The sequence below is a fragment of the Acanthisitta chloris genome, unplaced genomic scaffold (assembly GCF_000695815.1).
Source record: "Acanthisitta chloris isolate BGI_N310 unplaced genomic scaffold, ASM69581v1 scaffold2111, whole genome shotgun sequence".
Lineage (NCBI taxonomy): Eukaryota > Metazoa > Chordata > Aves > Passeriformes > Acanthisittidae > Acanthisitta > Acanthisitta chloris.
This window is the reverse complement of record NW_008657507.1, coordinates 75517-90546: the sequence shown is the minus strand read 5'-3', so window position 1 is coordinate 90546 and position 15030 is coordinate 75517. Positions and strand designations below refer to the sequence as shown.

At 50.2% G+C, this 15030-nt stretch overlaps 1 protein-coding gene across 1 annotated transcript in view; it reads right to left on the bottom strand.

The window, feature by feature from the left end:
- LOC103811740 (CUB and sushi domain-containing protein 2-like) overlaps positions 1–15030 on the bottom strand; it is a gene marked incomplete at both ends in the record, with an annotated part of 122466 nt that overhangs the window by 32091 nt on the left and 75345 nt on the right. Inside the window, one exon of the mRNA XM_009084730.1 lies at positions 8375–8557. Within this exon, the coding sequence (XP_009082978.1) occupies positions 8375–8557 (183 nt within the window). The remainder of the gene's footprint in view (positions 1–8374; positions 8558–15030) is intronic.

Below are 15030 nucleotides of genomic sequence, written 5' to 3'. Positions count from 1 at the left end.
CTGATCAAAAGGCACAAAGAAAAAAAAATCCCTTTCTCAGATGCAGCAGAATAAATCACAGTGGGGAGAGCACTGAGCAAAGGTCCTGAGACCACGAGCACGAGGGATTTAGCCCAGTCAGCACAACCATCAGCAGGATTCTCTGTGGATTTAGGGCAGTGAAACAGTGAGGGAGAAGCTCATTGCCTCTTGGCTCAGGAGCTGAGTGAGGCTGTGGCAGGGGACACTGCCCCATGTCCCTGTGGGTGATGCTGGGCACTGAGAGATCTTCACCAGCAGCAATTCCTGCAGTTGTTTCACCAGTCAAAGCTTCTTTTCTCTTCCCAAGTTTCTTCTCTGTTCATCTGCCTTCCAAAGAAGCTGCCAAAGATCCTCCCAGATCCTCCTCCCAACCATCTCTTCTCCTGCAGGGCCATGACTGGTGGCCCTAGACACTCCATCCCTGCTCAGCCCACGCCTGAGAGACTCCACAGCTGGTCCCAAGGAGAGGTCGCCCCTGCAATGCTTGGGAACAGCAAAGGCACCAAGTCCAGGAGCTGCAAACCGAGAGGAAATCACTGTCATCACTTCAGTCTCCATGGAAACACTAAAGAAACTCCTGACTTCTCTCTCTCTCAGCTTTCAGATATCGTTCCACAGGCTCGGCTCATTTGGGACAGAGCTCTGAGACAGCAGTGGATTTTCTGCCTTACCTTTCCTTTTTGAGAAGGTTCTCCCCCTAGGCAGAGCTTGGTGATGGACTGGAAAAAGAGGAGCTCAGCAGGAGGCTGGTTAATAAGCAGCATCCCTCACTCAGGGAAGCAGTGTCCAAAGAGCTGACAGGGCTGGAAGCTCAGGGCTCTGCTCCAGCTGGGAAGCAAAGTGCTTTACATTTTGTCTTTTCCTCTTTCTGTTCCTGCTGTTCCAAGAAACACATCTGCATCACGATGAGTTTTCCTCCTTCAAACCCTCAGGCACTGCAGGGCAAGTGGGAGGTGAGGGAAGGACTTTTAGAGCAAATATTAACTGGGAGGTTTTTGGCTTTCAGAGCAACCAGCACTTCAGCTTGGTCTGGCAGAGCAGCTGACTGGGGGAGGCACAGCAGGTGTGCTGAGAGGAATGGCAAGCAGGAAAACAGGCAGGTCTAGGGGACCAAATCCTGAGGAAAACATTGGATTTCCAGCAGGCTGGGCACGAATCTCTGTGCACACAGAAGAGCAGGTTGGTTTCCATCCACTCACACAGGAGCAGTGATTGACTTACTGGGAGAAGCTGAAGTTTCTTGAATTTCCTGGGAGCTGCTGATCCACCTAGACCAGGGTTGGGCTGTTTTCTGCCAGGGACCTGCAGCTCTCTGCTCTTCAGGAGCTGCTCCAAGGCTGCAGCACCAAAACAAGATCCTCTCCCGCTGCTTGTCCCATTTAAACAGCTCTCCCCACCCCTGCAGTCTCCCTTGGCATTCTGTGCTGTGTCCACGAGAAGATGGAGGTTTAGTTGCCTTTTTATTTTTGGCAAAAGCTCCCAAAACAGCCTAGCAGGTCTGTTCTGCACCTTTGCTAGGCTGCTGTGTTGTGGTTTGGCAGCACATTCCTCTTGTGCTGCAGCACTCAGAGCTGCCTGCCAACCCCTGCAGCCTCTGCAGGCTGGAGATTCCTCATGGATCAGGCTGGGACTCGGCTCTGCCACACTGGAGATTCCTCATGGATCAGGCTGGGATTGGGCTCTGCCACATAGCCCTGGCACCCCAGGTGGGTGAGGGGTGAGTGCTGCCACCCCAGAAAAGGTAAGGCACCCCCAGAGTGTGGAGCTGCAGAGCAGAGCATGGGCAGGTTCAGCCACACCTGAGCTCTGCAGGAAAGAGCCTGAAAGCCAAACTCACACAACACATCAACTCCAGCTGTGACTTGGAAATGTCCCAGTGCAGCTTAATGAAACACCAACCCCATATGGAAAGTGCTCAGTAAGACAGGAACAAGGGAGTACGACAGTCCAGGTAGGGACTCCAACACAACACACAGCACAGTCCCATTTCTGGATCCAGGGGAAGGGCACAGAGACAACCTCCTCTCCTGCCAACCCCACCGAGTGGCATTTCAGCTTGAAACTCGTGAACAGGAGCAACCATCCAACCACCCTGCTGAGCAATTGCTGTCAGGAGCACGGCCAGATGCCCTGGCACAGGACAGCTCATTTGGAGCAGCACAAAACCCCTTCAGGGCAGCAGTTCCACTGGTTCAAATCAGTAAAATAACAGCATGGACACAACCCAACAAAGTGCAGCCTCCTGCTCAGGGCTGAGAGCACAGCTGGGAGCAGCCCAGGTCGGTGTGGGCACACTGAGGTGGCCTGAGAGCAGTGACAACCTCCACTCCAGCTCTGCAGGAGGAGCTTCCCTGCTGGGGACACAAGAGCTGGACACATCTGCTGGGTCACAGCCTCATCCCTGTGGACTGCAAAACCCCAACAACCCATGATAAAACCCAGAGAACACAAGGAGAAGCAGCTCACAGTGGGAGGCTCTTTCTTCTGGCTCTACAGCTCCCAGTCAGAACTCATGGACAGAGTAACACCAAGTTAAAAAACAGGCTCTGGTTTGACCCAGGTGGACATGGAGGTACAGACACCATGGGAAGTTCCCAGCTCAAGTGACAAGCAGGATGCTGGAGATGTGCAGCTTATCTGGGACATCTCTCAAGGAAGAGCAGCAGAAGTGACTCCACAACTCTCTTACAGCCACAGGAAGGGAAAAGGAAACACTTCATAGAGGTTACACCATCAGGAAAAAAAGCCTGAGGAGCTCCTGGGGGACTCTTAAACCCAATTCCTTGTCATTAAGAAGGTGCTGAAGTGATCCCTGCCCAGCACAGCACTTGAGCATGTCTGTCTGCTTAAGCAAACGTTGAAATCTCAGTGCTTGTCTGAAGGGCTGTGGAACAAGGGCTCAGAGACAAAGTGCCCTGCTGCAAATTAAGAAGGGAACAGTCTTACATGGCTGCAAGCGTGAAACAAGGTTGTTAACAAAGCTCCAAATCCCACAAGCATACAGAGATCAGGGTAATCCTGTCTGCATTTCATCTGCCTCCCTCCCTGCCAGGCTGCACATCAGGAGGGTTTCACCAGTGCTTTGCTGCTCTGAACCCCTGGGATCAAGGGCAGGGAGAGGAGGTGATGGATCCTCAAGGACTTACATCTGTTGGACAACTGCAGAGCTCATCCAAGCCTGGAGTGGGCTCAGCAGGCACCGAGGCCATGGCCTGGCAGGGCTTTTGTGACATGGGGGATGTGATCTGCAGGGCAGGGGGGACATGTGGGACAGGACCAGGGGTCAGAAGTGATATATGGGACATGACCTGCTGCTCTGCTGGTCAGAAGTGACATGTGGGACATGACCACTGGTCAGAATTGACATGTGGGACATGACCAGCTGTCACAGGTGACATGTAGGACATGACCAGTGGTCAGAAGTGATATATGGGACATGACCTGCTGCTCTGCTGGGCAGAAATGACATGTGGGACATGACCAGTGGTCAGAAGTGACATGTGGGACATGATCTGCTGCTCTGCTGGGCAGAAGTGACATGTGGGACATGACCAGTGGTCACAGGTGACATGTGGGACATGACCTGCTGCTCTGCTGAGCAGGAGTGACATGTCTGGGTGGGTTAAGGTCAACCACCAAGTCCCTGTCCCAGTGTGGCTGGCAGAGCTAACGAGTGCCAAGGGCTATCAGGGTGTCCAAAAAAGCATCAATCCAAAATAAATCCACATGGCAAACAGGCTGGGAATAAAATGGAGAGAATCCCTGCATTTCTTCCAAATTTCACTGCATGGACAGCAAGGAAACAAGGGCAATGGAGCAGGGGAAGGAAAACACGAAGTGTTCCATCAGCACTGCAGAAAGGGAGGGAATTGGAAGGAGGGAGGGAGAGGAAAAAACTTTAAAAAGAAGAGGAAAGGGAAAATGCAAAGAAAAAAAAAGGGAAATGAAAGGGAAATGAAAAGGAACTTAAAAGGAAAAGGGGAAATGAAAAGGAAGTGAAAAGGAAAAGGAAAGGAAAAAGGAAGAGGGGAAAAGAAATGAAAAAGAAGAGTGAAAAGGGAAAAATGCATGGGAAAAGATGCAAGGGGAAAGATGCAAGGGGAAAGGAAAAGGAAAAGAAAAAGGAAAAGACAATAATGCCCAATTGACAGCTGAATTTTGAGCTCAGGAGAAGAGATTCTGTATTGCTGCTAAGGCAAAGCAGCTCCTAACAGACAAGAGAGCAGAGCTGAGCAGAGCACTGAGCAGAAATGGACTCTGGCTGAGGTTTTCAAGTAACAAGAGGGGAAGAAAGCATAACATCTGCTCCAGGGCCAGGGAAGGAAACACTCAATTTAACATAATTCCAACTGGAAATGCTGTGGGAAATGCCTTCTGCTCTGCTCAGAGGGGTGTGATGCATGAGAGTGCTGTGAGCAGGGCTGGGATATGCTGAGTTTACAGCAACACAACACAGGCAAAGCACTGGAAAGTGATGAAGAGCCAAAAGCAAGAGCAGAGCAAGAGCAAGAGTCAGAGCAGCAGATGGAAAGTGTCTGGAGGAGCAGGAGAACCAGCAGAACCCAAGTTGTGGCCTCTGCATGTGGCACACAGGCACGAGCACATGGTTAGCCCCAGCTCACCTGGAGCTGAGCTCAAACGACACCAAACAGAGACTCAGGTCACTGAACAAACCTCCACCCTCAGGGTTATGATGCTTAAGCCACCCAGTTTCACTTCCCCAGGGCTGGTTTCAGAGCAGAACACGCAACGGGTCCAGAAAAACCTCAATTTTCTAAGTCTGAGAGCAACGAGCTAAACATGAGTATCACCAAGGAGTAATTTTCAGCAAGACTCTCCCAGAGCAACTGCAGAGGACAGTGGAAACAAGGCCAAAGCTTTGCCTGTGTTCAGTGAGGTGGTTCCAAAGGACATTTCTGGTCACCCCAGTCTATGCCCCAACCATCTCTCACTGCTTGGCACAAGGCAAACTCAGCCAGGACTGAGAACTCAGGGGGCTGTAGGACACAGGGGACAGACAGGAGGAGGAGGAGAAGGAGGGAAGAAATTCTGCTGGGGAAGAAGAGTACAAAGAACCTCCTAAGACTTAGAGAGCTGCTGCAGAAACCCCTTGCCAGGACTATGCCCCTGCTCTTCCCTCCCTTGGCAAGTACACGTAAACCTCGTGAAACTCCTTTGGGTCACAGAAAGTAACTCGTAGCAGGACCTTCCATTGCAACAGTAAACAGAAAATCAGCATGAGGTTGGCCCTACTGCCCATGAGTATGTTTAAACAGCAATTCCAAGCCTGGATTTGGAAGTTATGGCACCCCTGGAACACCACATTGCCCAACAACATCTCCACACCTTCCGTCATCAGCCTCAGCACAGCCACTGAGCAACTCCACAGCTCAATAATCTCCTCAGCCACAGGTGGCTGCAAACTTCAGGCTGAATATTAGATCCCTCACGAGTTGCCACCAGCAGAGCACAAACTTCATCTGAGTTAGCACAATGTTCCTCTCCGGTGACATTTATCTGCACGACATCTCCTGAGCCCATTTTGCTGCTGTCAGAGAAAAGGGAACAAGCTCTGCACGAAAGCAACGTCTGAGGTGTCCTGGGTATGAGAACAGCCTCAGCCTGTGACAGACATCATGTTCTCTGGCTTTGAAAATGCAACTTTAGAGCCAACAGCAGCAACTACAAAGCTGATTCGGGTGCTGCGAGATGCTGCAGAAGAGGGAGGGACAAAGAGCTCCAGTATCCACACATCACCCACACTGCACAGCAGAAAACATCCAAACAGCCACATCCCACAGCAGCACACACTGAGCTCAGCACACACACATGGTCCTGCCCCATCCACCCCTGCACACGTTACCAAGCTCCACAGTAGCTGTTTCATGTCTCTCAGCCCAGCAGAGATACCCTGAACACACCCCACAAGGCCAGGGACACTTTGCTGAGTCAAGAGTTTGGAGAAGACACACTAAGAAGGTCTTGCAAAGCTTCCCAAGTGCCCTAAGTGTTCCCCCTGAGAGCCACCATGGAGGATGAGGATCTGTTATCACAAGGGCACAGAGAGCCACGAATTAAGGTCCCTTTGCATGAGCAGATGTATCAGTGAAGCAGTTTGTGCTGCTTTGTCATAGGAACCCCCAGGAAATGAGCTCTCCACCAGTTCTGCCTGCCCATAAATCACTGGCAGGGCCAGCAGGACACATCACCATGTGCTGCTTCATCTCCAGCAGCATTTGTCACACACCTGTGGCCACAGTCAGCACAGAATTGTTTGCATGTTCCGACCAGCAGCACATAAATCAGGTTCCCTTCTTTTTCCCACCTCGTGCCCAAGACGTTCAATGGTCTCCAAACATTTACAGAGTGTCCTGACTAATCCCACTGGAGATTTCCTGGCAGGTTACCCATCGTGCCATGTCCTCTCTGCTAGGTCACACACCAATCTGGGGAGGGAAGGGGGTGAGTCACACACCAATCTGGGGAGGGAAGGGCTGGAATGGGCTAGGAAATGCCTTTTTTCACTCCCACATGTTGCCTTGTTGCTTCATAAACACCCAAAAGAGTGAAGACACACAGAAATCAGAGTACAATGGAGTTACTTCAGTTGAAAGGTTCATGCTGTGCTCTCCTTTCCATGGGTTGGGGCTTGATTTGCCTTGATCTGATGCCCCTGATCAACAACTACTGACACAAAAAGAATCCTGTTTTACTGGAAAGTCTCATTTCTATACTACCATGTCCCAGTTATCTCTTACTGGGCACAAATTAGAAATTTACTCTCACTAAACTAGAGGATTACATTCACTGCCAGAGCCTCAACCAAACCATGGGCTGTTCAAAGTCAACTGAAATTCTGGGAAGTGAAAAGAAAACCACAACAAATTCTGATATTAAGCACAGAAAACTCCACTGTCATCAGCATCTCTAAGCAGATTTGTTACAGAGAAGACCAAACAGGGAGTGGTGGCACCTGGAAAAGGCAGAACTCACAGAGGAATTGCTTCCTTGGCCCAAACACACATTTCTCAGAGCTTAAATTAGTGTTTGAAAGGAAAAGCACTTGCTTGAAACAGGTTTTCCCCTTTCTCCCATGACCCTTGTGTCTCCCACAGCTGCTCCAGGCCCTGATCCAGCTCTGCAGTGACCAGGTTTGCTCTGTCATCTCCCTGGTGTGGATTAACTCCTGCCACACTACAGAGGAGAATTTTCACTGGAGTCTATCCCAGCAGGTCCCTTTAGCTGCACAGTGAACACACCTCTCAAAAATGCCATTTCTGCCTCTCCATTCCCCCCACACTTTGGTCCTCAACTGGATTTTCCTTCCCTATGGTTTGTTCAGTCTCACTCCTGCACCACAGAACCTGCCCCAAGGCACAGAGCTCAACACATTCCCCTAATTAGAGATAAGACAAAACCAGAAGAGTTTACTTGTGGCCAACAGGGGAAAACAGAGCTCCTCTTGTGAGTTTTGGCAATGTCCAAACCCAACATTGTTTCTGAGGGAAGGTTCTGTCAATGCAATAAAGCAAATAGCCCAACACACCTTCAAAGGACACTGGAAGCATTAAAACCCAACAGGGACTGTGCAGTAACTCCCATTTACATCCCCAAATGTTATCCTTACTCACTGCAGAGAGCATAATATCCCAATTCTGCTGAGAACTCATGCAACAAATTAAAAGCTGAGGCCCAGCAGCAGGGAGCCTGGAGAGTGCCAGGTAATGAGGGAAATTAAAGGGCCACAAATAGAATCAAGGTTTCAATTATTATCTGGGCTGGGGCTGTGTCCATGACTCCTGTCCTGGAGCCCAAATGGCTCTCTGGAAGGGACCTGGACCAGAGCAGAGGGAGAGGAGAGGTGTGGAGCAGGGAGAGGACATAGTTCTAGTGCAGGTCTCCACCTGAGTGATGGTCCCTGCTCCACATCCCTGGTCCGCACATCCCTAGAGGAGAGGTGTGGAGCAGGGAGAGGACATAGTTCTAGTGCAGGTCTCCACCTGAGTGATGGTCCCTGCTCCACATCCCTGGTCCCCAGTGCACATCCCTGGACCTCACTCCACATCCCTGATCCCCACTGCTCATCCCTGGTCCTCACTCCACATCCCTGGTCCTCATTCCACATCCCTAGTCCCCACTCCACATCTCTGGTCCACATCCCTTCCCTGCCAAGACCAGAATCAAACCAAACTCTCCCCAAAGCTCTAGCTGAGTGCAGATGCCACTGGGTGCCATCTCTGCCACCACTTGGCTCTCCCAGTGCTGTGCAGCAGCACAGAGCACACCCCAAGCTCCCAGCAACACCTCAGCACGTGGAGGGGGATGCTCCAGAGCTGTGTCCTCACTGACTTACAAACACAAACTGGTTTCTGAGCAGACCACTGGCTGCTCTTTTGGCAGGTTATGGTTCTCTGTCCCTTGAGCTCAAAGGCAGGTTGGCACTCGAACTTGAGGCTGTCTCCGTGGCGGAAGGTGGAGCCTTCTCTGCGGCCGTAGGCTGGGATCCCGGGGTCACCACAGCTGCCCTGGTCGATCTCTGGAAGACAGAACACAGAGGTTGTGTGTGGGAAGGCTCTGAGGCTGAGCTGCTGCAGGACCTGCACTGAGTGCTGCCAGCAAGGACGTGGTACGCCCGAGGAGACAACCCCCCTCCTGTGCCACTTCCCTCCTACAACCCCTCCTCGGCCTGAAATCCATGGCTTGAAGGTGAAAGAGGGAGGATTTGCTGGTCGATCTCTGGAAGACAGAACACAGAGGTTGTGTGTGGGAAGGCTCTGAGGCTGAGCTGCTGCAGGACCTGCACTGAGTGCTGCCAGCAAGGACGTGGTACGCCCGAGGAGACAACCCCCCTCCTGTGCCACTTCCCTCCTACAACCCCTCCTCGGCCTGAAATCCATGGCTTGAAGGTGAAAGAGGGAGGATTTGGATTAAATATTAGGGAGCTTCACTGGGCTGGGAGGTGCTGAGGCTCTGGTACAAGGTTTCCCAGAGAAGCTGTGGCTGCTCCATCCCTGGGAGTGCTCCAGGCCAGGTTGGACTGGGCTTGGAGCATCCCTGTGCTGGTGGAAGGTGTCCCTGCCCATGGCAGGGGTGGGATGAGACATCTATAAGGTCCTTCCAACCCAAAGCATTCCATGACTCTGTGTGAATCCCAACTAAATGAAAACCACAGTGATCCCGAGTAGTTTTAGCTCTGCAGCTGCTCCAAGGATTTGTGGAGCAAACAAACCATGTCTCACTGAACAGGACCAGATCTTCAGCTCCTCTGGCCCAAGGACACAGCAGCTGTTTGCTGATTTCACCTCTGCCCTCTCTCCCTCCATGCCCATTCCCATTCCTGCCCATGGTCCCACCTCAGCCAGCTGCCACAGACACACAGCTAATCCCCCTCTCCTTGGGGATTTGGACTTCAAATACATCACAGACCCAATTTTCTGTTATCTCTTGCTCAGTACAATTCCATTTCCAAAGCAGCCCCAGCTCTGGATCACTATTAGCTCCCAAACTTCATTCCTTCAACACCTCCCTTAGTGCTCCCACATTAGTTATCTGCCTCACACTGCTCTCCCTCCACGTTCCCTGGCTGTTATCCCCATCATCTCTGATCAGTCTCGCTGTCTTTCCTCCCCATTTCCAATTTCTTACACCAAATTGGAAATCTCTTTTATGACACTTTCTTTACAGAGGAGCCTCGCAGAGGCTGAGATTTGCATGGCTCCATCTAATATCCCAATTTGCTTTGAATAACAACAAGCAGCTCATTATCATCCTGACTTCAGGCAACTTAGATACAGGTGGATTTGTCCTGCTCTGCTGAATGCAGCTCGAGCTGAAAAGGCCTTGGCAGGTAATGAAGCATCCCCCACCCCCAAAAAAATAATTTAACATAAATTAACATTCAACTTTTCATAAAACAGCTTTCACTTTTCGCCTCTCGCTGAAAGGATTTACCTGTCTCCCTGCAGACTTTGAAAACCCAAATGGGTCAGATTTGCACTTGCATGGAAAGGCTGAGAAATGCAGCTCGAGCTGAAAAGGCCTTGGCAGGTAATGAAGCATCCCCCACCCCCAAAAAAATAATTTAACATAAATTAACATTCAACTTTTCATAAAACAGCTTTCACTTTTCGCCTCTCGCTGAAAGGATTTACCTGTCTCCCTGCAGACTTTGAAAACCCAAATGGGTCAGATTTGCACTTGCATGGAAAGGCTGAGAAATGAACCAGTTTGGATGGTAAAGCAGCATTGAACTGTATATTCCTCCTCCCTCCCCCCCCCAGAAATGCAGGAGGCTAATAGTACATCTCATGAAATAGAAAATTCTGCTTTCAAACTCAAGAAATAGTGCCAAGATCAAAGGGGAACAAGTGGGTTTGAATCATTTATCACTGTGTCCCCGACAGAGACATGGGAAGCTGCTAACACCTTCTGCTGCGAGTCAACAGCCTTTAAAAAATTCATCTCCGTTATTCCTTTCCTTCCCACACCTTGAAGTCTTGAAATGCAGAGTTAGCAGTTCCCAGAGGTGGCACAGGGAGCTCTCACCTGCAGCCCCAGCTGCTGCTGGGTGCCTGGGGAAGGAGCTGCTGGAGGTCCTGGCACCACCCTGGGTGCTGCTGTTGGGCAGGATGAGTTGTGTTGCAGGTCATACCTGTAGGGTTTTCTCCTCTTGGGAGAAGAGGATGATTTTGGGGGTGATGACACTTTGAGTTGGCTCAAGATCCTGCTCTTCCATTTCAGACATGTATCTCTAAGAGCTTCCATGGCTTGATGTGCCACAGGGTGATGTCTGTGTACTATTGGAGGGGCTGGACAAGGGGGAATGGCTTAAAACTGGCAGGGAGGAGGGTTAGGTTGGATATTAGGGATAAATCCTTCCCTGGGAGGGTGCTGAGGCACTGGGATGGATTTTCCACAGCAGCTGTGGGTGCTCCATCCCTGGGAGTGTTCCAGGCCAGGTTGGATGGGGCTTGGAGCAGCCTGGGCTGGTGGAAGATATCCCAGCCCATGGCAGGGCTGGGCTGGGATGAGCTTTAATGTCCATTCCAACCCAAACCAGTCTAGGATTCCATGATTCCATGCCACTAGACACCTCATTCCAGCCACTGCTTAAAACAAGGAGCAAGTGTGAACTCCTCTCCCAGCCCATCCTGCACCCAACTCTCATGGACCAGTAATTCCCAGGCTGCTCTTCCACTGAGAAGAGCAAAACTCAACACACCAACACCAACCATTCCTGCCTGACTCCAGCCAAGCAGCCTCATCCTCCTGGGGCCCATGGCAGCTTTGCCATGAGGTTCAACAAGGCCAAGAACCCACCACAAACCCAAAGTGCTTCCCTGTGCTCAGGCTGGTGGCTCTGGAGGGACAAGGATGACAGGAACTCTAGAGGGGACAAACCAAGTGGCTCCAGCCGGGGCAGGAGCTAAAGAGAGCTCTGAGTGCTCAGAATATTCATTGCTTTGGTGAAATGAGGACATGCTCAGGGGATCAGAACAAATGCAGCCAAGCCAAGTCCAACCAGAGCCTTCTGAGCCTCTGCTGTGAGAGAGTAAAGGTAGCTCAGGGGCTGAGGAGGCACCAAGTGTTCTCCTCCCTCCTCACCCTGTCCTGTCACACTGTAGGGGAAAAAGAACAGCAGAGAAAGGAGAATTAGAGCTCACACCTTCCACCATCTCCTTGTTAGCAGCAGGCAAACACAGCTCCCACGTTCCATTACCTTCCAGAGGTCAGGAAATGCTGTTTTTCCACAACTCCCATTTTGTGCCCTGAGCAAAACCCCCCTGGGTCCTGCTTTTCTTGTCACAGGCAGGAAAAGCCATGAAATATTTAGCAGGGCACAAGTTCCACCCCAAAAAAACCCCCACAAACCCAACAAAAGCCAGAGTGATTTGGATATCTCCAAACATGTTACTTCAATAAGACTGAAACATTCCTCCTGATGAATGTTTAAAGGCAAATCACTTCCACGTTCGACTAACACGAGTCAAAACCAAACAAGAACAACCAAAATCAAGTGTTTTGACATTATTGAAATGAAACAAGTTGACAGGAATCTTTCAAAACTTCTCCATCAAATCATGCAGAGAGAATTTTGACAAAACCAGCACTTTTCAGCAGCAAAGGTTTGGGCAGGAATTTTGCAGCAGCTCTTTGTCTCCAGGTGGTGGGTGAGGAAATTGGGACCCAGAGGGTCTAGGAAGAGCAAACCCTCCCTGCAGACACCCAGCAGCGAGGTCACCCTTCTCCCAGGCTTCTGGGGGAATTTCTGCCCCTGCTTCCCTCACCCCTGGAGGAAAAGGAGCAGTTCAGAGCTGCAAGAAGCAAACCTCAACTTCTGGAAGTAAAAATATCTCCAAGATGAAAGGTTTGGGAGGACTTTGGACCATACCTGAGGACATCACATGTTCCCAGGCAGAAAAGGCTCAAGGAAACACTTCACCTCACCCACAGCATTTTGTACTTCTATTAACGTGGTTTAAACTAGTTAAAGCTAATGGAATCACACAGGAACTTGGAGGAACCAGGAAAAGGCTGTTTCTATTTCCTACACCTCTTTATTCCCACAATGAATACAAAAGGGACCATCTAGTCCCAAACTCCACCTGCTCATGGAAGGTGTCCCTGCACATGGCAAGGTTTGCAATGAGATGAGCTTTAAGCTCCCTCCAACTCAAACCCTCTGGGACTCTAGGAATGAGGAAAACAAAAGGATTTAAAGAGGAAACACAACAACGAAGAGAGAAACTAAGAAGAAAAAGTCCTTTCTACACGTCTTGGCCACATCTCTCCCATCCCTAACCACTGCAAATGCAGCAGCTGAATCCAGCTGGCTCATAAACCTCTGGGGCATCATATCAAATCACTGCCAAAAGGTCGAGAGGAGACTTAAATACAAGTAAGATGACCCTGGGAGCAGCTCAGGGCAGCACAGCCTGTTGGCTCAGCACTCTCTCAGTGCTGGTGTGTTCTGAGTCAACACATTTCAGGCATTGTGGGATAGCTAGAAATCCTTCAGGTCTCTGCCAAACTTCCACCAGGACTGGGGGGAAAAGAATAACCCCAGAATGGATCTATCAGACCAGCTGCAGGGAACAGCATCTCCTCCACCCAAACCTCCTGGGCAGCACCAATTTGATTAGAGCCATGAAGTTCAGCAGAGGAAATCTTGAGGCTCCAGCCCTGCAGAGCTCCTAAGCCTCTTAGCGCCACGAGTTCCAGCTGCAGAGCTGAGCTCCCAGGAGCCAAACACTTACTCAGCACTTCAGCAGCAATAAATACTGGTTCATCATCCCCTGCCTGCAGCACTTGGGTGGGTCAGCACAGACCTTACTCAGCTCTGCCCAAACCAACCCAATTCCAACAGGAATCCAAAGTCAATTAGTGGCTGTGTCTATAAATCTAGCTCCAACTTTACATTCTTGCCTTATATTACAGATATAGAAATTATACATATGTAAGGCTAAATTCAGACTGGGCTTGGTTCTATTTTTTTTCATGCTGTAATAATTTCCTCTCTTACCACTGAATTTTACACTCTCCTTTTACATTTCTGCTGTTGGTTGAAGTAAACTCAAGCTCAGCAGTAGGAGGAATATGGGAACAAGATCTTCAGCCCACCCATGGGAGATACATCACTGCAGGAGGATTGTGGAGGAGATTCTGGGAGTCTCAATCCTCTCCATTCAACCCTAAATGTCTCAAGAACATCCTTTGTGTTCTGTAAATCCTTCCTGGTGCAAAAGTTCTTTCTCTTTACCCCCAGGGGAAGCAAGAGGACCTGGTGCCTCCCTCTCCTCCAGAACCCTGATGGGATATTATCCTCCTCAGCATCTTCTCCAGCAGGTCCTTGAAGCTGTGCAGTGATCAATCTCCTCAGTGTAAGTGTTTCAGCACAGCAACAGGTCTGATGAGTGCAATCCCCTCCCAGTGCACACTAAAACTTGCCTGGTTTGGATCAATGGCTATTTAAACACACTCTAAAGCAAAGCTCTGCCCTTCTCTTAGGCAGATTTTGGGCCCTGACTTGACAGAGCTCCATTAGCTGTAATCTCCCTCTGGCAATTAGGAGGAAGTGTGGCCATAAAACTGAGCCTGGAACTTGTTAGCAAGTTGCATATCACTTCCTAATGCGTTTGGCAATTGGCAATTGCCTTTTCCTTAGATGCTTCTTGCTTTGTAACTCGAAGCATTTGCAGGAGCTGAGGGAATTTTATGGCCTTGGCTGATGGAGGTCAGCTTAGCCTCCAGGGAGGGCAGTGAGGACCTCAGCATGGGCTGCTTTTCTCTGTTCACGCACAAATCCATTGGGAAGGTCAGTGAAGTGCTGAGGAAACTGCAAAGACGTGCAGAAAAAGGGAAAGGATTTCATAGAAGTCATTGTAAGTCCTGTGAGGAGAGGCTGAGGGAGCTGGGGGGGGCTCAGCCTGGAGAAAAAGAGGCTCAGGAGGAACTTTCTGCTCTCTATAACTCCCTGGCAGGAGGTGCAGCCAAGTGGGATCAGGCTCTGCTCCCAGGGAACAAGGGACAGGATGAGAGAAAACAGCCTCAAGTTCCACCAGGGGAGGTTTAGGTTGGGATTCAGGAAGGATTTCTCCATGGAAAGGGTTGTTAACTTTGGAATGTGCTGCCCAGGGAGGTGGTGGAGTCACCATCCCTGGAGGTGTCCAAGACACAACTCAACAAGGCACTCAGTGCTCTGCTCTAGCTGACAAAGCAGTGATAGGTCACAGGTTTTTTCTTGGTGGTCTTGGAGGACTTTTCCCACCTTAATGATTCTGTGATTCTCTAGAAATAAGCAGCACTTGGGCAGGGAAAGCTGCTGAGTAGCAAAGGGAGCAGCACATTTGATATTGGGAGCTCCAAAGAACAGGACTGCAAGACATGAGTGATAATGGTGACCCCCAAATGGACTGAGGAGGTCACAGGGAGCAAGAGCAGCTCAGCCTTGCTATAGATCAAGGTACCAGTAACAGCAAAGTGAGTCAAAAGGAGGAAAAAGTCACACTC